A 27,974-nucleotide genomic window follows, 5' to 3' on the forward strand; every position below is an offset into this window, starting at 1 on the left:
AAATCTTGAATCTTGATGAGTTCTTGAAGTTGGGTTTTTGGGGTTATTGATAAATCTTGAATCTTGATGAGTTCTTGAGGCTGGGTTTTAGGGTTCTTGATAAAGCTTGAATATTGATGATTTCTTGAAATGGGGTTTTGTTAGTTTTGAAGATTATTGGGTTTCTTGGATGTTATCTTCATCTGGGCTCAATCTTTTCCGGGTTTAGATTTTAGGGTTCCTAAAAGTTTTCATTTTGGGGTTTTATTACAAAATGTTGAAAAAATTGGTGCTTGGATTCTTGATTGCCTCGGTTGTGACTGTATCTTTAGCAAACGACAGCGAGTTTGCTCACTGTCACTGTGACGATGAAGGTTCTTGGAATGCACACATTATCGAAAGCCAACGCGTAAGTGATTTCTTGATAGCAATCGCTTATTTCTCGATCCCGCTCGAATTACTCTACTTTTTAAGCTGTTCAAACGTGCCATTCAAGTGGGTTCTCGTTCAGTTCATTTTGTTCATAGTCCTTTGTGGGTTGACCCATTTGATAAACGGGTGGGGGTATTACGGTAATCAAACATTTCAGTTGATGATGGCATTAACAGTGGCTAAACTGTTAACTGCTCTTGTTTCGTGTGCCACCGCGATCACCCTTTTGACTTTAATCCCGTTGCTACTTAAATTCAAAGTTCGTGAGCTTTTCTTGAAACAAAATGTGTTGGAACTCAATCAAGAAGTTGGAATTATGAAAAAGCAAAAAGAAGCTGGTTGGCATGTTCGTATGCTTACACACGAAATCCGAAAATCGTTGGACCGACACACGATTTTATACACCACTTTAGTTGAGCTTTCAAACACTTTAGCCCTTCAAAATTGCGCAGTTTGGATGCTAAATGAAGACAAAACCGAAATGCATCTAACCCATGAGCTAAGACCTAACACTTCCCCTTACCATTCTTCGATTCCCAAAAACGACCCTGATGTATTAGAGATAACACAAAAGAAAGGTGTAACAATTTTAAGGGCAGATTCGGTACTTTCGGTTCAAAGTAGAGGTGGGTTACCAGAATCGGGCCCGGTGGCAGCAACCCGTATGCCGATTCTTCACGCTTCAAATTTTAAAGGCGGGACCCCTGAGTTAGTGGACACATGTTACGCGATATTAGTTTTGGTTCTCCCGAACGAAGGTGAACGAAAATGGAGCTTTGATGAACTTCAAATCGTGGAGGTCGTGGCGGACCAAGTGGCGGTGGCGTTATCGCACGCAGCAGTTCTCGAAGAATCACAATCAATGCGTGAAAAGTTAGTTGAACAAAACCGTGTGTTGCAACAAGCTAAAGAAAACGCAATGATGGCGAGTCAGGCGCGAAACTCGTTTCAAAAAGTTATGAGTCATGGAATGCGGCGGCCTATGCACTCGATAATGGGCCTGCTTTCGATCCTCCAAGACGAGAAAAAAAGCCAGAATCAAACTAATATCATCGACACGTTGACGAAAACAAGTAGTGTGTTGTCCACTTTAATAAACGATGTGATGGAGATATCTGCGAAGGATACGGGCCGGTTACCGTTGGAAATAAGACCGTTTCAGTTACATTCGATGGTTAAGGAAGCGTGCTGTTTGGTGAAATGTTTGTGTATTAATCAAGGGTTCGGGTTTACAATGGAGGTTCCTAATATGATTCCTAATGTGGTCATGGGCGATGAAACGAGGACATTTCAGGTATTGTTACATATGGTTGGTAACTTGCTTGATGTTAGTGAAGAAGGACGGGTGGTTATGTTTCAGGTTAGTTTGGAGAATGGGAATGATAATAAAGTATGGGGAACGAGTCGGCCCGTGGGTGACGAGTTTGTTAATGTGAAGTTTGAAATTGGGACCGGTGATGGCGGGTTTCAATCGGAATTGGCAGTTGTGGGTTTGAATGCGAGTGTTAAGAGGCAAAAGGCAAACCGTGTTAAAGACAGTTTGAGCTTCACCATGTGCAAGAAACTTGTGCAGGTTAGAATACTCTGCTTTTTATTATATCGGTTTTGTCGTGTCATGTAAATAGTAACCTAATGTTTTAAATATGCGTATTGGTGTCACTGATTCTTGGTAGATGTGGCAGAAAGGGTGGGCTGTGTGACGGGTCGGGTTATGCTGGGCTGGCCCGGTACACCTATCGTGTGAATATTCTTTCTTTTTTATTAATAATTAGTGTCAGGTTTGATTCTTGGTAGATGTGGAAAAATGGGCCGGATGGCTAATGGGTCGGGTCAAAATAGGTGGGGTTCTTTTGGGCTGACTCAATACACCTTCTTCATAAAATTTTATATTTTTTAAGCAATAGTTTATCAAGTATGATTCTTGGTAGATGTGAAAAAATGGGCTGGATGTGTAACGGGTCGGGTCAAAATAGGCGGGGTTCTTTTGGGCTGACTCGATACACCTTCTGTGTGAAATTTTAATTCTTTTTTTAAACATTTAGTATGCCAAGTACGGTTCTTGGTAGATGTGGAAAAAAGGGTCGGTTGGTTAACAAGTCGGGCCAATATTGGTAGGGTTATGTTTGCTGACCCAACACACCTTTGAGAAATTTTGTTCTGTTTATAAATTATTAGTGTCAAATGTGTCTTTTGGTATATGTGGCAAAAAGGGTTGGTTGGGTAACGGGTCGGGTCAAGACCTTTTGTGTGATATTTTATACCTTTTCTTTATTAATAGTTAGTGTGCCAAATATGAGTCTTGGTAGATGTGGTGAGAAGGGTGGGTTGGGTAACGGGTCGGGTCATAGTAAGTGGGGTTATGTTGGGTGGTTGGGAAACGGGCCGGGTCAAAATAATATCGTCTGCTGACCCACCACACCTTCTGTTTGAAATTTTATTATTCTCGGTAGATGTGGCAGAAAGGATGTGTTCTAAATGGGTCGGGTGGTCAGGCCAAATATGAGAAAAAAAATTTATATTTTTGCTTGGTTCATTGTTATGTATTTTATTTATAAAAATTTGAATTTATCAAAAAAATGATTGCAGATGATGCAAGGAAAAATATGGATGTCAACAAATTCCCAAGGCTACATACAAAGCACAAGTCTAGTCCTCAGATTCCAAATCCAACAAACATTCAGCCGACCGATGTTTGACCTCGGAAACTTCATTGACCAACCAAAGTCAAACTCGATCTTCCGAGGCCTTCAAGTAATATTAGCCGACGACGACAACGTAAACCGAATGGTCACAAAAAAGCTCCTTGAAAAACTCGGTTGCCAAGTGACCTCAGTCTCATCCGGCTTCGAATGCTTGAGCTCACTCGGGCCCACAATGAGCCCGTTTCATGTCGTGATCTTGGACCTCCACATGCCAGAGATGGACGGTTTTGAAGTTGCCATGCGGGTCCGGAAGTTTAGGAGCCGTAACCGACCGTTGATTATTGCATTGACAGCAAGTGCCGAAGAACAAGTGTGGGAGAGGTGTTTGCAAGTCGGGATGAACGGGGTGATCAAGAAACCGGTTCTTTTACGGGCTTTGGAGAACGAACTTAGAACGGTTTTGCAACGAGCGGGTGAAAGGATTTCGAGTTAGTAGACATAAGAAAAATAACATTTGCCGCGGTTTTTTTTATACTACCTCATTGATGCAAAATCCATTAAAATATTCAAAGTTCAAACTATATAGTACTATTAATACATAGATTTATTTTAGGTTCATTGACCATATTATGTGCCTTTGGGCATAGATAGAAATTTAAGTGTTGATTACCATATTATGTGCCTATGGGCATAGATAGAAATTTAAATGTTGATTTATATTTAAGGGAGTATAACTTTATGATAGCCAATTAGCCATGGTAGTAGTTAATGATGATGAACTCATTAGTTCAAATATTATTTAAAGTGTTTTTTTTTTCTTTTTTTTTCATTGATATTAGAACAAAATTGTATTAGAACAAAATTGTATTGAGGTAAGAAGGATTTTTTCTCTCAGTTTGGGTTGGAGTCGGTTTTGGTTTAGGTCAAACTGGTTTTAGTTGGAACCGGTTTTTGAGAGAGGGGGAGGTAGTATTGGTTCGGTTCCAACCAGGTTTTAACCGGTTTGGGTCGGGCTTGACCAATATCAAACATAAGTTTACAAACCAATCCCAAACCTACAGGTTGTGATAATATCTAACTGTTCTTGCTAAATCAGTTTCAATGTTGGTTATGTTTTCGAGCCAACGAGCCGAGCCATGACTCGAGTCGAGCTTGAGTCGATTTTGGCTTGGCTACAAAAATGATCCAAATCAGCTCAGGATGTTTGAAATCAAATTTTTATTGCTAGTTTTATTCGAGCTTTTATCGAGCGAGCTACGAGTCTGAGCTTTGAGCCTCGAGCTTTTTGAACAGCCCTATCTGTCAATTCCATTAGACCATCAATCCAGTAACATTTGTTTAAAATGACTAATAAGGCTTTGTGGTCCAACTTTACCTTAATCTAGGGTTTCTGATTGATTCCCATCACATCAAAAACTATTAATTTATCTTATCACTTTTCCATTGCAAAGCCTGCATTGGCCTCCTTTTCTTTTAAAAAATATGCATGTTTACATTGTAAAGAAATTTGGAACTTAATGCTAAAATATATCATAGTTTGGAAACCCCCCCCCCCCCCCCTTTGTGTGTGTGTGTGTGAGGTATTTATAATTAGTTTTAGCGAGTATTATAGTACGCAACTATGAAAATCGTAAAAGTGAATTTTGGCAATCCAAACTATTAATCATTAACCAATGTTAAGTCTTACTAACAATTTAACTAGTCAAAATCTTAATTTCAACTTTGTTTTTAATAACGATCATTGTGGTTACTATCGACTATAGTATCTATTGATGAGTATAGTTGCTACTGGCAAACTTTTATTGGTTAATTAATTAAAGAAAAGGTTCATGCAATAGTAGTAAGTTTAATTAGTGTGCCGGTGTGCCCATTAAAATTATTCCAACTCTTTTTTAAACTGTGATAAAACCCTCAAGTTTAGATGCTATCTTATTGCCATAATGGTCCTTTGTTAAGTGAATTGAGTCATAACGTAAATAATCATAAACTTGGTTGATATTAGCATTTCTTTTTCAAGTTTAACCTATGATTAAATGTAAACAAATCACTAAAAATAGTAATACCTAATTTTCTAAATAGCTAAATAGTTACAAAATATATATTATAATATATTGTTTTTATATATCATCATTTATAACGTTTATTAATATTAACATTTTATAGCTTCTTATGCATACGTACTTTAACACACATATAAGTTATAAGTTTAAATTGACATATATATATGAAAAAAGAAGTATATCTAATAAATTAACTGTTTTTTTTTTGTTTTTCAATTATGTTGTTATTATTACTGAGTAAAGGTTATTAAGCTATCCTATAGAATCTCCTAAATTTAGGAAGGGTATAAAGACATAGTGGATATCAAATATAATACAATTCTGAACAAAATATAACACAATGTTGAGTAATATAATGCAGTGTTGAAAATAAATAAAAAACACAATTATAAATAAATTGATACAATGATCTGAACAAAAACTCTAAAATCTACAAGCTAGAAATCGATAAGTGAAAATCTAAAATTTAATATTGTAGCGACGAGAAGTTCCAATTCTGCTGGTTTGAGTTCAGTTAGAGTCTACGACTTCCTAGTTTTAGAAGACTAGGTATTTGAACCTAAACCTAACCGTTTAACACTTTTATTATATAATACACGTGTATAAACTGATCAATGCCCCGAATTATATTTATATAATATTAATAAATAATTCTAATTATTTGAATTAGTCAAGCTAATTGTGCTTTAAGATAATCTGTAATCATATATTTGTTTAATGCGATTTAACCCCTATCTTATCTTAATCTCCAAGACAAACTATTAATTATTATTAAAAAACAAGAATTAGGGTACAATGAGAAGGGCAAGATCTATTCCATTAATTTTGGTTTTAAATGGTTGATATTAATGGTGGGGGTATATAATGGAAATAGCATAAATGGAATAATCCAATTTATTGACTTTATCTTCTCACATGGAGCACACATGCTAACGTTCATATTATTTTAAAACGTTTATAATTTTTTCATAAGACAATTTTTTTAAATCACCAAAATAACAAACATTTTTTATGTTTAATACGAGCATGATTTTGTTATATAAAATCTTTTAAAAAAATGTTACATTTCCAAGTAGGTTTTCTAAGTAATTGTGCATTTTATTCATCATTATGTTTTTATACTAATTATTTTATTTTTTATTCCTCATTGTATTTTTCTATTAATCATAGTGTGACTAGTTGCACGTACTAAAGCCTTTCACTTCCATTTTCTTTGATGATGATGATATACATAAAGCTTGATAACAACTTCAACTCACTGAAAAGTTATTAGTAAACCCAATATTTAATTAGGACACATTTATTACTTAATTAATATGTTTCATTGCTAGCTCTTTAGTTTATCATCAATTTGCTTTACCTGTTTAATAATAAAATAAATTATTATATTGTAACAAAGTAAGGATTTGGTGTTGACTATTGATGTGTTCGACCTTTTGTTCCACGAATCTTTTCCATCCAAAAACAATTAATCTTTACTAGTCAACTTCTTATGAAAAGAAAAAGAGGGAGAAAAAGCATATCGTTTACAAAACAGGTACTTGTATATAAGTTTTTCATATTATATATATTATATTCAGAAATTGTTAATTTTATCAAATGGAATTAGACATTTAGTTTGAACAAGGATTTGAATCGAAAAACACCAAATTCAAATTCGTTATTCAAATTGGACGTGGTTCAAATTTCATGTTGCTGAAGTCCAATTATTATATTATATAATACAATTAAGAAGTTTGGTGTCTTACACCTTATTGATCCTTTTTGAAAATCGACTGATTGTCAATTTTGTTTTTTGTTTTGTTTTAGCTTTGGTACCGTAATGAATGTGATGAAACCGAGCGAATTTGAGTAGACTCAATGCGTTTTGTTTTAGTTCCAGTACTGTAACAAACGTAATGAAAACCGACTGAATGCTGATTTTGTTGTTTTTTTTGTTTTAGTTCTAGTACCATAACGAACATGATAGAAACCAACCGAATTTGCATAGACTCGCCACCTCAACGTCTAGGTTTTACCAATACCCGAGTTTTACCGGTCGACACCACCTCATTAGTCCACCTCAAATTTTGTTAATTTTTTTATTTTGGTTTTAGTTCCGGTACAATAACACACGTAACTGAAACCAACCGAATTTGAGTCGACTGACCGCGTCAACACTTGCGACCGACAACGCTTGTGTTATACCGTTGCCTAAGTTTTACTGACTTATCCGACGCGTTAAATCACTTTTTTATGAATAAAACACAAAACCCTAATTCGAGCTTGAATTGCTCAAAAGGGCCTTAGATAGATAAAGTAAGTTTGCTCACGGCCTCACACCTTCAAATTTGGCCAATCATTTTATTCAAAGTTACTAGCTACTTTTAGCAAATTTCATGATTCTTAACGAGATAAACCTTGGATTTCTTTTTTTTTTTAAATCCAAAAATATTCTAGCATGAGTTTTAATCAATTTCAATCAACATAGATGTCTATACAAAATCTTATTGAATCCACTATGTGAAAAACTAGTCACAATCCATGAATAACTAGCATACCCATAATTTTGGTTAGGTTAGGTTAGGTTAGATAGTTAAAACCAAACCTATCCAACATCTAATCATCACATGGGATGTTTCTAAGATATTAGATGACATATACAAGTTGAATTCATGGGATTCATCATATACGAGATAAAATAAAAACTTTTATTGACAACATATACGTCGGTGATTCGTTTGTAAATTAAAGGAGTCACCAAAGAAAATAAGTCGGTAACAACACTCCAATCTTTGCCAGTGAGTAATCTAATTTGCAAAGGATTACTAAAGGATTTTATTTATCCATCACCGACAAACAGAATTACAGAGAATCACCAACAACTTTGGTAATTTGGTCCTAGAAGATTGTTAATGTCAACAATGTAGTGACAAAACACTTGGTAATCCACTGGCTGTTTACCTTATTTTCATTATTTTGGGGGGAAATTGTTTTTCATCATAAATCCATTGGTAATTACCGATGAAAATCCTTCAGTAATTACTGACACACTTTTCACTAAGTGTTCTCTCTGTTTTTTTTCTTTCTTTTATTATTATTATTAGTTTTATTTTTTTATTTTGGTATTTTATGTAAACCTACCCTGAGTTTTGTGAGAAGACTTATTTGTAGTTTTGACTTCCATTTATCGACTTAAAATTTATAGATTTTTTAGTTCAATCACTATTAAACTATTTAGAGTTTAAACTCAGTTCAATCATTGAAACTGAGTTACACCAGCACAAAATAAATTTAAAATTCCTTATTAACTCATATATACATCATAAATTTAGTAAGGTTTCTTTCTATTAATAGAAGATGACAAAAGAAACTAGATGTGGGTTGATTATCTTATAGACCCACATCCGCTAAAAGTTATTAGATTATAATATTAATAGTGTCCTACTTGTTTTTTGTTGGTAAGCTAATAGCTAAGACCGTCCTTAGTTACTCCCAAACGCTAGAACAACCCTTCCCCCCCTCCCCCAAACGGTCGTTTTGGTGGAGAAAATTGTGTACACAACATTGAATTAAGCTCGCTTTTCAAAAAGAGTCATTATATCTGATACATTCAAATGTTATTATTATAATTATTGTTATGCCTAACCCACATTCAAATGTAAATAAGCTTAAACACATTGATTTTATGCTTCCATCAAACATACAATTATAAACAATAACTAGCAATAAACGTCTCTACGCAGTGACAGATCAGTTTCGGTTAAAATCTATGGACAAACATGGATAAAATAAACATGTTGTAACTATAAAAGAGAAAGTTGATTAAACTTTTTTAACAAAGTTCGATAAAAGCTATATAGCATGCAATATAGCATATGATCAAACTTTTGAATTATACAATTAAGTAAAACAGTTCACAAGTTTACAATTATTTATCTCTACTAAAATATGTTATAAAACTTAAAAACATGTTTTCATGTTAAAAAAAATCTATGTAGCATGTTTAAAAATTAAGTTCAATCAAACTCTCGATTTATAAACGAGAATATAACCATCGCACCAATCTTGATGTTAAATTATTAAAGTAAAAAAGAAGAATCTAATTTAGTGTAACTAGTAAAGTTTCTTCCACTTCTAGTTGTTTCCTAACTAAATATATAAAAAATTAATATGATTTCTATTTTATTTACACCTCACCTCTATGTAGAAAATCTTAAATGTGTAAAAAATAGATATTAAATTCTTTAAACTAGTTATAAATACACAAAAAAAATTCACTTTGAATCGTTTTGCCTTATTAAAATTCTTTAAACTTGTCTACAATGCATGCATCATACATAAAAAAACAGAAAGAAATTGAAAATAATGTCAACCTTAAATTGGTTAGAATTTAGTTAAGTGACATTCAATATTGCTGAAATACAAAACAAAACCTGCCTTTTTTTTTGGCCAATTTAATTAGAGAGAACAAATCTTTATTTTGAATATTTTTCACAATTAGTGTGCATTTTAAATTAAGTGGTTGTTTGGTAGCCTCTTAATTTAAGATGCTATTTCTCAATAATTTATAGGGAAAAGTGAATACGGTGCTGTAAGACGTGTAACCTTACACGTAAAACTAATCAAAACTACGTAGTTTTGATTAAAAACCCCTTTTTAATTAAAATTCTTTCCATATCTATAAAAATTCCATAGCTACAGCTTGTCCATTTTTATGCTTTAGAGGGTGAAAACATGTTAACTCTTTATTATAATGTTTGTTTGCCGATCATCCCAAAAATTCAATGTTGAGAAAAATAATTAATTTGGCTGTTGTGCATTAGAAAAAAACAATGTTTTTGCAGGTTATTAAAGATGAAATTTTAATGTTTTTATTGATTTTCGTTTATTTTTAATTGATGTATTATGTACGAAATCGTTGTGAATACGAGGTTTTGGTGTATTTATTATATAAATATGTTTTCATTTATTTATTATTGAACTATTATATAAATAGGTTTTTGATTTAATATGTTTTCATTGTGAATACATAAATTATATTCAACAGAAAAATAGAATAATCCAAGAACATCAAGCCACAGTTATATTTTGTGGTGGAATTGAGAAAAAAATGTTTTGAACATTCAAGATAATTACTATATACAGATTATCATAAATGGGGAAAGTATTTTAGTTAATTGAGGGGATTTTTAATCAAAACTATGTAGTTTTGATTGGTTTTACGTGTAAGGTTACACGTATCACAGCATCGTATTTACTTTCCCCTAATTTATAACCTCTTAATCATTAACAGTTTATGAACCATTAAGAGATAGCTTCTTAATGACCATTAAAAGGCTACCAGACAGCTCATAAGTTTTGAAGATCTTTAATATATGAAAATTAGATTTAAAGACTTTTTGTTGTTTAAAATTTTTAAAGGTTTAATTCAGGCACTTCAAAATATCATGATTAAGTTAAATAATTTTGTGATTATAGAAAGAAAGTATATGCCTTATTTTATAACATTAACTTTTTTTTTTCACAAAGGCAATACTTACATCTTATAATTGTATAATCTGAATATCATTAATTTGCAGCTAAAACATGTTTGACATGGTTGTAAAAAATGAAAAAGAAAAAGAACTAGAATACAAACAAAATAGAAAACTACATAATTATGTGTAGATGGTTTGAAACCTAAACCTCATAAACTTATATATTAAACGAGGCTTAATGAGCTAATTTTTTTAAATGAGGCTTAATGTTATAACAATAAACACAAAAAATATATTATTAAAATCAAATACCGTAATAATTAATGATTAACCAATGATTCGTGAAACTCTTCTAAGTCCTAACATTGGAAAAAAAAAATAGTTTGGTCCTTGGTGGCTAGCTTGGTCAACCAATGGAGGAGCCTGGTGGTTAACAACGAACCAATAGTGGTGGTCGGCTGGGTTGGTCGTTGTTCAGCGTTCGCAAAGAAGGAAGGAACCAAAGAGAAATTTCAATCGACCACTATTTCTTTTATTTTGCATCGGGTTTTTATTTAATTTTTTTTAGTTATTAGTTTTAGTTTGGGCCAAATAATTTAAACTTAATTAAATGGATTATGGATAAAAATTAATTTCGAGCCCAATAGTTATAAAATGATAAAGAGCAATTCATATTTTACAAGTTGTATATTTTTAAATGTATATATAAAAAATATAGATATAAAAAATTTTGGCCTCTAAAAATTACGTGCCCCGGCCGACGGTCCAACCGGCGCCACCCTCCGGCTGGCCTTGTTAAGCAGTTAATGCAGAAAAATATCGGATATCGGTCAAGGATCGATATCTGAGATATCGGTTATTGCAGTGAGATATCGGTAATTTTAATATCATGTAAAATTCATATATTTAACATTTTTAACACTTATAATTCAGTATATTCTCATACCATTAACAAATTAACCTTTTGCAACATTGAAACACTAACATTGAACACTAAAAGTTGATAATTAAAACTTAAAACATTGGCATTGGGAATATCGGTGATATATCGGTCAAATATCAGTCCAATATCGGTCAAATCGGTCAATATCGCTGATATTATTGATACCGATATTCTAACCGATATCTTGACTGACCGATAACCAATATATCTGTGTGATATATTGACGATATCGACTTCATAGCTTATACAACATACAAGTACTTTTTTTATTCATAACTTAGTATATAATGCCAAATAATAAAAAATCCTGATTACAGTTAAACTATAGTTAATAGTTATATATAATTTGTTGACTGGTCTTGGCTTATTATAAAAATCATAGGGCTAATTAAACATTGACATATATTTTACTGTTTTCAAGAAATAAAATATACAAGAACCTATGATTATGCAAAAACTAAAACATTAGAACAATGGACTTAAAAATCCAAGACTACACAATAATACTAAAAAACAAAGGTATACAAATGCAAACCCTATTTATTTATTACTTTTATCATTGCATTACTTACAAGTACAAGTACAATGAAGTTCAACCTTGTTAATGTATACAACATCACAATTCACCTAAAAACTAATTTCAAGTAATCCATCTATTGATCATAACTCATAATCTCATATTAATATAACAACATAATTATTTTGGTCTTAAACTCATTACCTTATAACCTTAACATTAATAATATTCATCTAGTATGAAGGCCTTCCATGAGCCCAACCAAAAGCTTCATGGTTCATCTGTCCACCTCCATTAGGTATCAAACCAGGCTGCATATTATAACCCCCCATCGGATTCGGCTCGCCCATCGTTAGCTGCGGCGGTGATCCACCACCGCCACTGCCACCGAGGCCAGGCGCCACACTATCAGCCTCCTCTTCTTCCTCAATTGGGAGTCTTTCATATGTAGCATTAGAAAAAGTGGCTGCTATGACCATAACTGGTCCAGAAGCCACCAAAGAGCCTACAACACTCCCACCAACAACTTGACCTTGACCACCAGCTAGGTAAATAGTGAGCCCCGTGGATCCGGGTGGGGCTGGACCGGGTAAAAAGGCTCCCGTTAATGATAATATCTCAAACCTTCCTTGTAAAGTCATGACTGAGCCAGGAGCAGAAGGTTGTCTTAGTGTTACATTCATAACCGTCCCACTAGCACTCATAACACACACACCACGTTGTCGTTTTCGACTAAACTGCGCTATGCTCTCGGCTACATCCGTCCCACTGGCCACCTCCATCACATGGCTTCTTAGCGCGTTTGGACTATCTCTAGTGACAAAAATAGGCGGTTTTGGTTTGTTTTTCCGACCCTGGAGGCTGGCCTCGTGGCCTACGGTTCGATGGATCAATCGCACCGTCTCGTGGATCATCACTATTATTATCTCTTTCATCTTCTTCACTTGCTGTTGTGTTGTGTTCGTTCATTGATATTCCAAGGTCCGGTTTCTTGATCCCTGAACCGCCTGATGATGTTTCGACGCCACCTACGTTGACTTGACCGGTCCACCATCTGTTTGACACGATCTTGATGATCAAACCCTAGTGATTGAATAATAAAAAATTGGAGAACAAAAGAGATATGTGCAAGTGTGAAGGTGAAGTTTGGGAAGAAGTCTATTTGGTACTTTTGATGGTGTTTTATTTGTGTGTATGCGTTTGGTGGGTGTGGGTGTGGGTGTGGGTGTGGGTGTGGGTGTGGGTGTGGGTGTGGGTGTGGGTGTATCTATCAAGGTTATATATTTTATACCAAATTGCAATGTTTATAGTTGTTTTCTTTTTCTTCAAACGACTTGAAATTTGTAGGTTTTGGTGAGTGATGTATGCTCCAGGGTTTAATAATAATTTCTTCTTCTCACTCCAATAGTACATGTGACACATCATATATTTTCTAAAAAATTAAGGTTCTTTTTTAGTTTTTTCTCTCTATCAAGTGTCAACCCATACATACCAATAAATACATATAAATCCATTTACAACACTTATCAATCCTAATAATTTCACAACACAATAGTTTCTTGGTAAGTGTTTTAAATTTCTCTAGCATATATTCTTATTTACTCACTAACCACTTATAAACAAAAATATTATTGCGATATTTGTATATTCGGGTTTTGAAATTGTACTCAATCACATAACTTATATAAAACTATAACAGTGTAACCACTAATGTCACATACAATTTTTAATAACTATATAGTCACACAACTTATCAAACAAAGTGATTATGAGATGGTCATATTTACATATGCTTTTTTAAACGCGGTATAATCATGCAGCATATAGAACAAAAATAGTCGCCCGACGCTCTTGTATAATCAAGGGCGAAACTATGAAGGGACCGGAGGTGGCCCCGGTACCTCGTTTTTCCGTTAATAGGGTAAATTTCGCGATTTTTTCTGAAAATTTTTATAGGTATTAAGTGCGGTCACTGCCAATTTATTTTTTCAAAAAGCTACCGGTCATGACCAAATTTTTTTAGAGTTATAATTCGCTAGTTATTCCAGATGCTCGCCAAATCTGAAAAAACCAGAGGTTATTTGTATTCCTCGGAAGCCCCCGCCCACATCACCATTCAAGATTTCTTGTCCCACTATCGGCCAAACCACCTGGGCACTAGGCCCAATGTGAGTCGGATCGCTTAGCCATGCTTCATAATTGAAAAAACGAGCACCATGGAAATACATGCCGCTCAGCCAAAGGAAGATGATGGAGAGTTGACCGAAATGCGCACTAAAGACTTTTCGAGAGATCTCCTCCAAATCACTGGTATGGCTATCGAAATCGTGAGCATCAGCATGTAGGTTCCAGATCCAAGTGGTAGTTTCAGGGCCTTAGCTATTGTTCTTGAGAAATGACCCGGTCTAGCCCATTTTTAAATATAATATCCTATCGTTTGATTTTTTTTTTATAAAACCTCACGGTTTTTATAAACAAATTTATAAAAATTATAAAAAACTTAGTTTTTAATAGAATTCAAATTTGGAGGGGCTTGTTGTAAATTGTTACATAACTTAAAAAAAATTAAACGGGAATTTTTAAAAAACAATCGCCCTGCTGCTTGGCTGCTTCCCTTTTGCCTGCCTTTTGCCTTCTGAGTTCGCCACCGGCCCACCGCCCCACCGTCGTCCGCCGCTCGCCGCTCATCCACCTCCGCCGCTCGTGGCTCGTCCACAGTCCCCGGTCCACCGCAAGGTAATAGTTTATTTGCTGTACCTTTGTGTTGTTAAACATAGTTCAAGGATTATAAAATTAGGGTTTGTAATTGTGAATTGTAGATTTGGAGAAATTAGTCAATTAAGCTTGTAATTGGTATTGTATGGTGAAATTTTACTCTAACTTACCCTACTGCATCTTCTTAATCAGGTAAATCATGAAAAAGCAAGATACAATTTTTTGTTTTTTCAAAAAAAAAGGATGATGAACAAACGAGTAAACGTCACAGAGCTTCAACTAGTGAGCCGGTTAATTTTAAAGGTTGCCGAGCTGCTTTGTAATTCTTATTCTAAGGTACCCACCTCTCCTCTCGGCTCTCGTATTATTATGAATATTTTAGGTCTACTTTTTTTAATTGTAAGAACAATCGTTTTTAAATGAATGAAAAAAAATAGATATATAGATGTCATATTGATTGATCCGACCCGAACGAACCACCGACCCGACCCGAACCACCGATACGAACCGAATCGTCGACCCAAAAATTTTTGGGTCCTTGACTTCGGTCACCGCCGTGGCAAAGCCCAAGCTTCGCCACTGTGTATAATATGTCTAAACAAATTTATATATTGTGTGTAAATGAAAATATATGCACACGATAACTTTACAAAAATTAAACATAACATGACAAGTAGTTTAAGAGTATCATGCGACAATAAAACTTATTTGATTATATGCTAATAAAAAAGGGACACATTAATTACAATAAGCCGCTCTACATGTTACATAACTTTTAATATACCTTATAGTTTACAACTTTTTTAGAACAACTTTTCTGTATTTTAGGCTAATGCGTTTTTTAAATTTGAAGAATCCCGAAACCCCACTTTAGCAATTTGGCTAGACTATGTTATTTTAACCGGGCTCACGCTGACTTTCCGATTTTGGCTTGGGCGTTCCCTCAGGAAACCATACCACTGGTTTCCATTTGACAGTCGTTGTGCCGTCATAATAGCAGAACTATCTGGCGTAACACATGATGGGACGAAAACCTGGGTAGGCTCGGAATCTGAACTGACAATCTTGTACAAGGCCTAGCTCAAATCGTTCATTGTCAATCCATCCAAAATGACAAATAAATATCAAACTTTTCTTCCAACCTTTCATTTTGTATTTGATCCGGAATTCTGTATATAAATGATAATATAAACTAAAGGTGTGAGGTGTCCCTAGTTGAGACTCAATGTGGATTTCCATCGAGAATGAGAAAAAGAGAAATTCTAGAGAAAAGAAAAAGGATTCTTGGAATTAGGGTTTTGTGGGCATATATAGGTGAATGGGGTGTAACTTTTAATTCACATTATAAAGGTTCTTGATTCCTGGATCTAAGTCAATGGTTTGACTTGCCACATCACAATCCAGAATTGCTTAAAATCTTAAAATCTAATGTACACCAATGCATTTCGCATCGTTGTCATTGTCTTTTTAAAATAAGTACAAATTTTATTTATTCTTTTTGTGAAGAGCGTTTAGAACTATCCCCTATACGGCAATACCTGAGTAAGCCTTTCTAAAACATGATATCAATCGTCCATACTGACTTTAATGTTTCAGGACTGACTCGCCTAGAAACACCGTCAAGGGGAAACTCACAACTATGAGAAAAACCCCTTGAGTTAGGTTTTGTACCCGAGGTTATAAAATTCAAAGCCTTAATCATCACCCCATGCCATTAAACAAGATGGCCAACTACAAATAAAGTTAATATGATTGTTTAAAAGATATATTTTCATTTTACAAGCATTATAAAAATGTATTTCCTCAATATATATGATTAAGTCACAAGACATATGGGCCTCCAGGGTCAAGATAATTTAATAACTCTTCATGAAGGTGGCACTGTGGCAGTGGGCTTTTGAATAGCCTGGTTTAGGTTGTGCCGCCCAAGTCTAAATTTTTAATTCATCATCTTGTCCATGAGCCCATTTTATTGCTTAATAAGTAGATCCTCTAGAAACATGTACATATACTAATTATATCATTCTCTCACATATGTTTCAAAACTAACTGATGAACATATGTATGTAGAGTTGAGGAAGACATCATATGAGCTTTGAATCCTTTGATAATATCATAAAATTATGGTGCCTCAAAAATCTGCTTGCTCTAAACTAATAGTCTCCCAATATTTAGATATAGAGTTAATTACATAAATGGTTCATATGGCAACGTTTGATTACAATTTACGTCTCAAGTTTCTGAAAATTTAGTTCTCTCGATCATCGTACACATAATACAATATATAGGATGTAAGTGGACATACACGATTAATAATGAGTCAATTGAGAGACGAAAATATTGTTAAAAAAACGAACAAATGGTTATCAAGAAATATTCTCACTTGTTGTCAAATGTTGAATTTAAATAATTTCAACTATTGACTATTGATAAATAACAGTCATAACTAACGAATTGTCTGGTGACGCTCCCATCTTTTAACATATTTGCTCTCAACGACCTACGACTAACAAAATTCTAACGCCGTTACTCGCAAGTTACCAGAAAAACGTTTTTTGATGGGAAAAGTTTAAAATGCATACATGATATTACCTAAGGTTATATTTCTAAATGGCTAGTGACCGAAGTTTGCAAATTATCAATTGAGTTCCTTTAAGAGTTCATGGTCAATAAATGGCATTTGTTTTATAATAAAAAACAAAAATGATGAAATGATAACGTCTAAAAGAAAGGTTTCAAACTCGACATCTTTCATTGAAGATAGATAAATTAATATATTATCCCAAAGAGCCATATATCTGGGACACATATTAATTAATAATGTTTATTGAAAACTTGACCAGTTGACCGGTATGTTAACGGTATTCTCATTCTAGTTTGAAGTTATAAATTAGATTCTGGTTTGAAACTATGAGGATTCTAGAATACTAAGAGTTAAGGTGCATGAACCTTACCATAACTTTATGTTTGACCAACGTGTGATATATGTCACTGACAAGTTTTGGAATTGATATATTTTTTAAGGATAAGTGATCAACCATAGTAGATAAATGTAGAGAAAGCATAACCGTTGAGTGATCAACCATAGTAGATATAATATACGGTTGAAGGAACAAATGAAATATGTTGTAATGTTTTGGCGAATTGGATGTTTATTGTGTTACTTTGGATATTTATTGTTGGTGTGATTCTTTATAGACATTAGGTATTTATAGACATTAGGTAGTGTTTGGTAAACAAGAATCACATGAGATGAAATGAGTCCTTGTTAGAGAATGAAAAATTGGATGTTTGGCTAGTTAATGGAATTGAATCAACCGTTACAAATGAAATCCCATTCCCTTTAAACCATTCACTCTCATTTTTTTTTCATTTCGTTCCTCTCTCATCCTACTCTCTCAACACCACCACCTTACAACCACCGCCGCCGCCGCCGTCACCTGACCGCCATCATCATCGCCACGACCACCGTCGCTGCCACAACCTTACCACCAACGTTACCACCGCCACCTGACCGTCATCGTCGCTGCCACGATCACCATCATCGCCACCACCGCCACTCCAATCAGCACTGTCACCGCCACTTGCGCCACCACCACTGTCACAGCCACCATTACAATCATCACAACCACCTGACTGCCACCACCGCTACCACCACAATCGTCACAACCACTTGATCACCACCATGGCCACCGCTCTTCCATCGTCGGCGCCGGCGCCACCACCACCGTCGCCATTACAAACCTATTTTGATATATATATATATATATATATATATATATGGTTAAAATGAAAACCATTTGAGCTGTGAAAATCCGCGAAAACCCTATGTAACATCGTTTTTTTTGTTACATGTAATATATGTAACATTTAATACAAAATATCGAAACATCAAAAAAAAATGTTTTGCTATTTTTTAACATTTTTTTACTAATTTTTATATATGTTTTCAGAAGAGAGAAAAAGTTATATTTGTATTTACATTTTTTATTCACTTTAATTGTAAATCACAAGATTTAAACATTAACTAAAAACAGGTGGTTGAGAATGAGTTTCTATAGTTTTCATCACTCAAGTGAGTCTTCATATATATATATATATATACACATTGAAATAGAAATACTATTATATGGATATGACGACCCGTATTCTTTGACATGCGACAAGCACATGGAATTGTGGACGGTGTACACTAAGGGGATATTTGGGATTCCTTATTTACCTCCTTATAACTTTTTTCATAAGTTAATAAGTTACAACTTTGTAACTCAACTTATCCCCTCACAATAACATACAATACGTATAAGATACCTTTTAACTTTTTCAAAAGTTAATAAATCATAAGTTGTTTAAAATAAGCAATCCTAAACACGAGAAAGCCTGTTTAGAAAATCAACATGTGTTTCTCCATTTTGCTTTTGATACATTTGGGTTTCTGGCCCCGGAGGCCGTGAATTTTCTAAACAGGGTTCAACGTGTCGTTCATGGTACTTTGTCGTCTCCTACGACCCAAAGCTTTGTTTTTAGTAGAATTGGTTTTGCTATTCAAAAGGGGGTTGCGACGCAGCTTGTTGCTCGTTTGCCTGCCACTTTATTGTAATCGTTTTGATTCTAATAATATTTGAGCTTGACAAAAAAAAATAAATAAATAAATAAAAAATCCCAAACACTCTTAACAGTTAACAACACCTAATGAAGGCGAGGAGTTGATGTTTGAGTTTGAGACACAAATAATGATTTAAATTGTGCAATTTTAAGGTTATAGATTTTTTTTTAAACGAATGGAATCGATTAATTTGATATTGTTATTGTAATTGTGTGTTTTCAATGTCTTTTAGATTTTGTGTATTTTGAGGTATATATCATAAAAAAACGGACATTCTTTCCATGTACGCATTCTCATAGAAGTCACTCCACTGTATGTTCGATTGTTCTCTCTACTTGATGTTCGTGAATATAAATGTGAAATGGCATTCACTAGTCTCTTATATTTAGGCTGAGGGGTGTGGAGCGCTAGGAAGGGCGCAAGAGGCCAGACGATCGCGCCCCGGGGCGCGAGCACCACACCACCGAGGTGCGATAGGGGCGCGAGAGGGGCGCGAGAGCGGAAAACGATGCAGGCGCCAGGGGGCTCGCGGGAGCTGTTGCGCGTGAGGGTGCTTGGGGAATGGTGAAAGAGCCGTTGGAGGCTTAATGTGAATAAAAAAAAAAATTTAATTTCCTCTATATATATCACAATATATATCACATATATATTCCACACCCAAAACCATTCTCACATACCACACCCAAAACCAATATCACATACCACACCCAAAACCCGAAATCACCCAAAACATGGCTGGAAATTGGTACCCAAACCTAGAATCAGATTACAGTTACGACGATTTATGGTCGGCACCGGACCAACCGATGTTTTATTCGGGGTCGCAACAACCATCCGGCTTTCAACCATCCAACATACAACCGTCTCCTAACTTTGTAGTTCCGGAGACACAAGAACCAGAACCAGAACCAGAAGGTGAAGCTGCGGGACAAAGAAGACGCGTCCACCGGAAAAAACAAGTTGCAACGGACGGGTCGGGTTCGGCTTCGACCGGAAGGGCGAAACGGAAAATCACTCCGTGGTCATCGGATGAGAAGGAAGCCCTGTGTCGGGCTTGGATAGCCACTTCTGAGGATCGGCGTTGCGGTAATTGTTTTAACGTTTTTAAAAATGATTTTTAATAAAAAAGTTAAATAAAAAAGTTAAATGACATACAAATTTATTATGCATTTTGCAGCGGACTACCAAAAGAGCAAGGTCTTTTGGACAAAGGTTAGGGAGACGTTCTATTCGCTCGTTGGGAGTACAGAGCGGAACGCCGATATGATTTCGGGTCGGTGGACCGAAATCAGAAAATTTGTCGGCTTGTTTACTAATCTGTTCAACAGGAACGCCGGTCGTATGAGACCAAGTGGCAGTGACGATTTAGCGGTCTATAATTTCACTGTCGAAGAGTGGAGGCAGGAGTGCCTGCGGAGGTATGGGACGGTGAAGACGTGGGACGATGTAAAGGTGTGGGAGAGGTTGAGAAGGTGTTCCAAGTGGGTTGAGCTGGTGGCGGCGGACCTTGATGCGGAAGTAGGGCCGAAACGGACTAAAACTAGTTCGTCTGGAGCGTACAGCACTTCCGCCGGGTCGGATTGCCGGGTTGGATTCGACCTAAACGTTGCGGGGGAGGAAATGTCTTCACCGCCGAGGAGGCGGCCATTGGGAAGGGACGCCAGGGGGAAAAACCCGGCTGAGGGGGAAGCCGTAAACATCAACGATCTTGTTGAATCCCTCAATAAATTCAACAAAACCATGGAGGTGGTCTCTATTGACAAAAAGGAAAAAAAAGAATGAGAGATTTGGACTTCCTTGCAAGAGACTTCAGCCACCTAAATCCGGTCGACCAAATGCTGATGGAAAAACAAAAGGAACGTATCCGGAAGAGGTTGATCGAAGAAGACGAAGCCGAATAATAAGAATAATGTTTTTCTTTAGTACTTTAATTTTTTTTTATATATTAATGTGTTTTTTTAATTAATGTGTGTTTTTTTAAATAATTTCTTGTTTTTTTAATAATACTTTTTTTTAATACATTTATAAAAAAATAAAAAAATAAACCGCTCGCGCCCCCTCTCGCGCCCCTCCACACCATGGCCCGGGGCGCTATCACCACTACCAACACCCATCTTATCAAGTTTCTCTCTCTGCCACACGTCACAATATTATTGGCTGGCGCCCCCACTCACGCCCCCTCTCGCGCCCCCCACAACCCTCAGCCTTATTATATAACAAACACATAGGCCCACCACAACTCGTTTGTCATATAAATAGTTTTTTTACCCGTCGTAATGTGTCGGGGCAGCTGACAAATCACCAACGTTGAAATCCGAGCGTTACTATGGTGGGTCGACGCAAATTTGGTCGGTATTCGCTACGTTTGTTACGGTATACACATCATTGGAAAATTTGAGCGAAAAAAAAATTAATTCGTAAATTAACGTATAAAAAATAAAATATTTAAAACAATGTTTATTTGATCGGCAAACCCTGCCGGTTCCCAAGTGTTGTCGGTCCCGGACATTGAGGCTATAACTCGACACAAATTTGGTCGGTTTTATTACGAGCGTTACGGTACCGAAGCTAAAAAAAGGAAAAAAAAATATATAAAAATTGATGTGAACCAATGGCCAATTTGAGAAGGGGGGAGGTGTCGGTCGGTAAACCTTCGCTTTGCTAAAACCCGAGCGTTGTCGATCACGGGCATTGAGACGAAGAGTCTGCATGAATATGGTTAGTTTTCGTGAAGTTTGTTATGCTACCAGAACTAAAACAAAAAATGACGTTTGGTCGATTTTCTTTATGTTTGTTATTTCAATCAAACAAAAAAAATTACGGATCAATACGGTGCCGCCAAAGTTCTTAATTATATATAATAATAATAACATAGTATACATATTAAAAGATGTTTATGTTTTTAATTCATCTTCTTCTACCTTCTTTAATTCAGCATACACCACTATAAAGCTGCTGCCACCACCACGCCTTATATCACTACCTACAGCACATTGAAACCACCATGGTGGTGTATGTGAAGAAATTGAATTAAAAACATAAATATCTTTTAATTTTATATCTATCTATAATATATATATATATATATATATATATATATTAGTTTTTATCCCCTGTATTACGGAGGTTATTTTACATTATTTGTTTTTAATATTTACATATGTATATTTGGATTTTAATTTTATTTATTGTAAGAAAGTTCTGATGGCTTAAGAGAATGAATGTTTTACATTTTTCGTTTTTTTAATATTTATTTTTTGGATTTAAATTTTCTTTATTGTAAGAAAGTTAATAATATACTTAGGGTTTGATAATAAAAGGGTTTCATAAATAAATGATATGTTATAACCTGTTTAAAATCTATTTGGATTTGGTGACCCATGACTCGCTCGTGTTTTTTTACTATAAAATTGTTTATTAATTATGAATAATATCCTTTTCTTTTTAAATTGAATATTAAATTTTAGTATATCCCTATTTTATAGGATTTTCATATCAAATAAGTGGTAAGATTAATTTTTAATTTAACGAGATGTTATAACCCGTTTAAGAGCTATCTGGTTTTGGTAAGACCCATACCCATGAATTTGGGTTAAATCAATGAGAGAACTCCATTTAAAAATCAAACAATCTGGTGGCTTCCATAAAAAGGGGAAGCGACCATATCGCGACACGTAGGATTTTAGGGTCTTTGTTTATATATATTATAGATATATAGGATTAGGTTAGAATAAAAACCCACTTGAGTTGTAAAAACTCTAGAAACCTATTCTCAACCATATGTTTTTAATTAAAAATTAAATCTTATGGTCCACAATTAAAGTTAATAAAAAATGTAAAAGTTTATTTACATTTTCTCTCTCCTGAAAACATATATAAAAATTACTAAAAAATGTAAAAAAAATAGCAAAAACATTTTTTGTATGTTTTCGATGTTTTGTATTAAATGTAACAACATATATTACATGTACAAAAAAAAAAAAAACGATGTTATATATGGTTTTCACGGGTTTTCTCAACTCAAGAGGGTTTTCAAACTATACTTCTCCTGTATATATATATATATATATATATATATGAAACCTTTAAAAACTCTTTGGTTGTTTCCTAAATTATCTCAAGCTTCCACATTGTTTTATTTATAAATGGAGGCTTTCCATACATTTGACCCGAATTTATGGGTATGGGTCTTACCAAACCTAGATAGTTCTTAAACAGGTTATAACATCTCATTAAATAAAAAATTAATATCACCAAATATTTGATGTGAAAATCATATAAAGTAGGGATATAGTAAAAATTAATATATGATTTTTTTTAAAAAGAGATATAATTTATAACTAAGAACAATTTTATACTTAAAAATAAGCGGGTCTCGGGTCTTGGGTTATAACATCTCATTTATTCATGAAACTCTTTATCATTAAACTCTAATTATATTATTAACTTCCTTACAATAAATAAAATTAGAATTCAAAGAAACTAGGGGTGTTCACGGTCCGGTTTTCACGGTTTTTAGGTCAAACCGTGAACCGAACCGTTAGTGACGGTTTTTGATTCTTGTAAACCAAAACCAAACCGTTGAAATTTTAAACCAAACCGAACCAAACCGTTAGTTGCGATTTGGTTCCGGTTTGGTTTCACGGTTTGGGCATCTTAGGCTTTAAATAATTTGCAAAAGTCTAAGTTATTTAATTACAATTCGTCCATAGCGACGATTAAACATAAGCCATCCGAAAACATGAAAATACATCAAGATAACTAGACAAATATATCAAAATAACTAGTTTTCAAAATAGTTAGTTGACATAGTAGTCCAATACATCAAAAAGGTGCCCATATGCATCAAGATAAATGCATTGGCTGCCGTCCAAAAAGATGTTATCCAAACTCCAAACTTCAAGTGTCATCCAACTTCTAAACTGTCACCATTTTTACCATATAAAAACAAACCAAAGTTATGCAATAAAAATGTATAGAAATACATGAAAACCAAGTTACCTGTTAATCAATATGATCCAGACCATGAACCTAATTAAGAATTTAATATTTTATTGAAAAAATCTATAGGCAAATAAGTTACTGTGTGTTTTCGGGATTTGGTCTCAACCCATATTTCAATTACTAATTTGTTATTAATATTAATAATTTAACATGTAATACACCATCAGTTTATTTAACGTAATTTGATACATATAAAACTAATAAAATTTAAATTTTATGGTACTGTCCGGTTTTATCTAGTTGGTTTTCCATACAAACCGTAAACCAAACCGTTCGTTACAGTTTGGAATTATTGAAACCGACCGACTGAAACTTGAAAAAAAAACCAACCGTGAAACCGAACCGATGACCGGTTTGGGCGGTTTCATAGTTTCGAACCGAACCGTAAACACCCCTAAAAGAAACATATAAATATTATAAACGAATAATGTAAAAAACCCCGTAATAATGGGAAAAATTAAAGGAAAATTGGAAATAAATAATCCCACCTTTTGTGTATTGGCCGATAATAATCTCACCTTTAAAAATCACTAGCAATGGTCCCATCTTTTAACTATTTTTATCTCACTGGTCCGCCGTTAAAAAATACTTAACGTCGTTATATTTTTTCCCTAGTTTCAAACCGATGTTTTAGGGCTTTTGATCGGAAGAACGATACGAGTCGACCGATGTAAAACTTATCTCGAAATGGTGATCCAAACGACGAAACAATGTTTCAATTCGGGTGCTTGAATTTCCAATTAACAAAAATCAAGTCATTTGATTCACCGTTTCGAAATAAGTTTTACATCAGTCGACTCATATCCATCTTCCGATCCAAAGCCCTAAAACATCGGTTTGAAACTAGGGAAAAAACATAACGACGTTAAGTATTTTTAACGACGGACCAGTGAGACAAAAATAGTTAAAAGGTGGGACCATTGCTAGTGATTTTTAAAGGTGGGATTATTATCGGCCAATACATAAAAGGTGGGATTATTTATTTCTAATTTTCCTAAATTAAATTAAAAATTAATCTTACTAAATATTTGATATGAAAATAATTTAAAATATAGATATACTAAAAATTAATATCCGATATTTAAAAAAAAAATATTATTTATAATTGAGAAACAATTTTATAGTAAAAGAAAATAAGCAAATCATGGATCACCAAATCCAGATAGCTTTTAAACGAGTTATAACATATCATTTATTTGTTAAGCCCTTTATCATCATACCCTAAGTATATTAATAACTTTCTTACAATAAAGAAAATTAAAATTCAAAAAATAAATATTAAAAAATAAAAAATGTAAAACAACCCTCGTAATATGGCGGGATAAAACATAGTATAATATATATATATAGGGGTGGGATCCAGTGAAAACTCCTCTTAAAGAGAAAACTTGAAAACTCCTAAAAACTATTTTTAATTTTAAATTTTTTTTTTTGAAGTTTCTGTTTTTTCCATTATTCTTATATTTGTTATTGGTTCCAAAAAAAAAAAAGAAAGAAAAAAACATTGTTGGTAACCTCGTCGGTGTAGTGCACATGTGTAATGGTGTACATTACATGTATGCAAAAGTGTTTGTATTGCATAGTATACAACACTATTGCACATATTTGATACATACTATTGTATATATGCAATATAAGACTAATACGCACATCGATTACACATTAGTACGTATGTGTAATACAACATTAACGCACATGTGCACTACATCGACTTTTATTTTATTATTTTTTTTCCATATAATACAACACTACTACACATATACAATACACAAATATTGAATATATACAACTAAACACTATTGAACTTAAAAATACATAGTAATACACATATGTAATACAGCGGTTTCGCACAGTAATACGTTTGTGTATTACAGTGGTTTTTTTTAATTCTTTTATTTTTTTCGAGTAAAGGGGACCAAAATATAAGAATAATGGCAAAAACGGGAATTTAATTAAAAATAATTCTTTAGGAGTTTTTAAGTTTTCTCCCTAAAGGTGAGTTTCTTTTGATCCTCTCCCTATATATATATATATAGGTATATATATATAAACAAAAACCCCAAAATCCTACGTGCCGCGATGCGGTCGCTCCCCCCTTTTATGGAAGCCACCGGATTGCTTGATTTTTAAATAGAGGTCTCTTATTGATTTAACCCAAATTCATGGGTATGGGTCTTACCAAAACCAGATAGCTCTTAAACGGGTTATAACATCTCATTAAATTAAAAATTAATCTTATCAATTACTTGATATGAAAATCCTATAAAATAGGGATATACTAAAATTTAATGTTCAATTTAAAAAGAAAATGATATTTTTATAATTAATAAACGATTTTATTGTAAAAAACATAAGCTGGTCATGGGTCACCAAATCCAGATAGCTTTTAAACGGGTTATAACATATCATTTTTTTATGAAACTCTTACATCATCAAACCCTAAGTATATTATTAACTTTCTTACAATAAAGAAAATTAGAATACAAAAAATAAATATTAAAAAAAATATACATAAAACGATCATTTTCTCAAGCCATCAGATTTCTTTATTTGTAAATGAAGGCTTCTCACACATTTAACCAGAATTCACGGATAAAGGTCTCACCAAACCCATATAAGTATATTAATTATTAACTTTTTACAACAAACAAAATTAAAATCCAAATATACATATATAAATATTAAAAACGAATAACGCAAAGCAACCCCCGTAATACGGGGGATAAAATCTAGTGTATATATATATATATATATATATATATATATATATATATATATATATATATATATATATATATGAAACATTTAGAAGCTCTTTGGTTGCTCCTTAAATTCTCTCAAGCCACCAGATTGTTTTATTTGTAAATGGAGGTTTCTCATGTATTTGACCCGAATTTATGGGTATGGGTCTCACAAAACCCAGATAGCTCTTAAACGGGTTATAACATCTCATTAAATTAAAAATTATCTCACCAAATATTTGATATGAAAATCCTATAAAATAGGGATATACTAAAAATTAATATATGAGTTTTTTTTAAAAAAACGATATTATTTATAATTAAAAACAATATTATACTAAAAAATAAGTGGGTCTCGGGTCTCACCAAACCCCAATAACCTTTAAACCAGGTTATAACATCTCATTTATTCTTATAATCAAACCATAAGTAAATTAGAATTCAAAATTTATTAACTCTTTTATAAATACATTTCAAATTATAAAACTCTTTTATAAATACATTGCAAATTAGAATTCAAAATTTTTCGTAAAACTCTTTTATAAGTACATTTCATACACTTTTATCAACATTTATTAACTTCCTTACAATAAATAAATTATAATTCAAAAAAATATATAATTATTATAAACAAATAATGTAAAACAACCCCCGTAATACGGAGAATAAATTAAATTATAAAGTAATCTTACCAAATATTTAATATGAAAATCATATAAAATAGAGACATACTAAAAATTAATATCTGATTTTTTTAAATATTATTTATAATTAAAAAACAATTTTATAGTAAAAGAAAATAAGTTGGCCATGAGTAACCAAATCCAGATAAGTTTTAAAGGAGTTATAACATATCATTTATTTGTTAAGCCTTTT

The 27,974-nt window shown here is 33.6% G+C and overlaps 2 protein-coding genes and 1 pseudogene across 2 annotated transcripts in view; 2 read left to right on the forward strand and 1 right to left on the reverse strand.

Annotated features, from left to right (window-relative positions):
- LOC143569374 (serine/threonine-protein phosphatase PP1-like) overlaps positions 1 to 27,974 on the forward strand; it is a 102,999-nt gene that overhangs the window by 294 nt on the left and 74,731 nt on the right. The window lies entirely within an intron of this gene.
- LOC143569373 (protein EIN4-like) lies at positions 253 to 3,617 on the forward strand. Its single transcript, XM_077055308.1, has 2 exons — positions 253 to 1,984; positions 2,998 to 3,617. Exons 1-2 carry the CDS (start codon positions 254 to 256, stop codon positions 3,544 to 3,546), a joined length of 2,280 nt encoding a protein of 759 aa, XP_076911423.1. The 5' UTR covers position 253; the 3' UTR covers positions 3,547 to 3,617.
- LOC143569366 (AT-hook motif nuclear-localized protein 20-like) lies at positions 12,191 to 13,121 on the reverse strand (annotated as a pseudogene).

The sequence above is a fragment of the Bidens hawaiensis genome, unplaced genomic scaffold (assembly GCF_021521415.1).
Source record: "Bidens hawaiensis isolate Kalapana, Puna unplaced genomic scaffold, B.hawaiensis_p1.1 tig00024462_1, whole genome shotgun sequence".
NCBI classification, from domain to species: Eukaryota; Viridiplantae; Streptophyta; class Magnoliopsida; order Asterales; family Asteraceae; genus Bidens; species Bidens hawaiensis.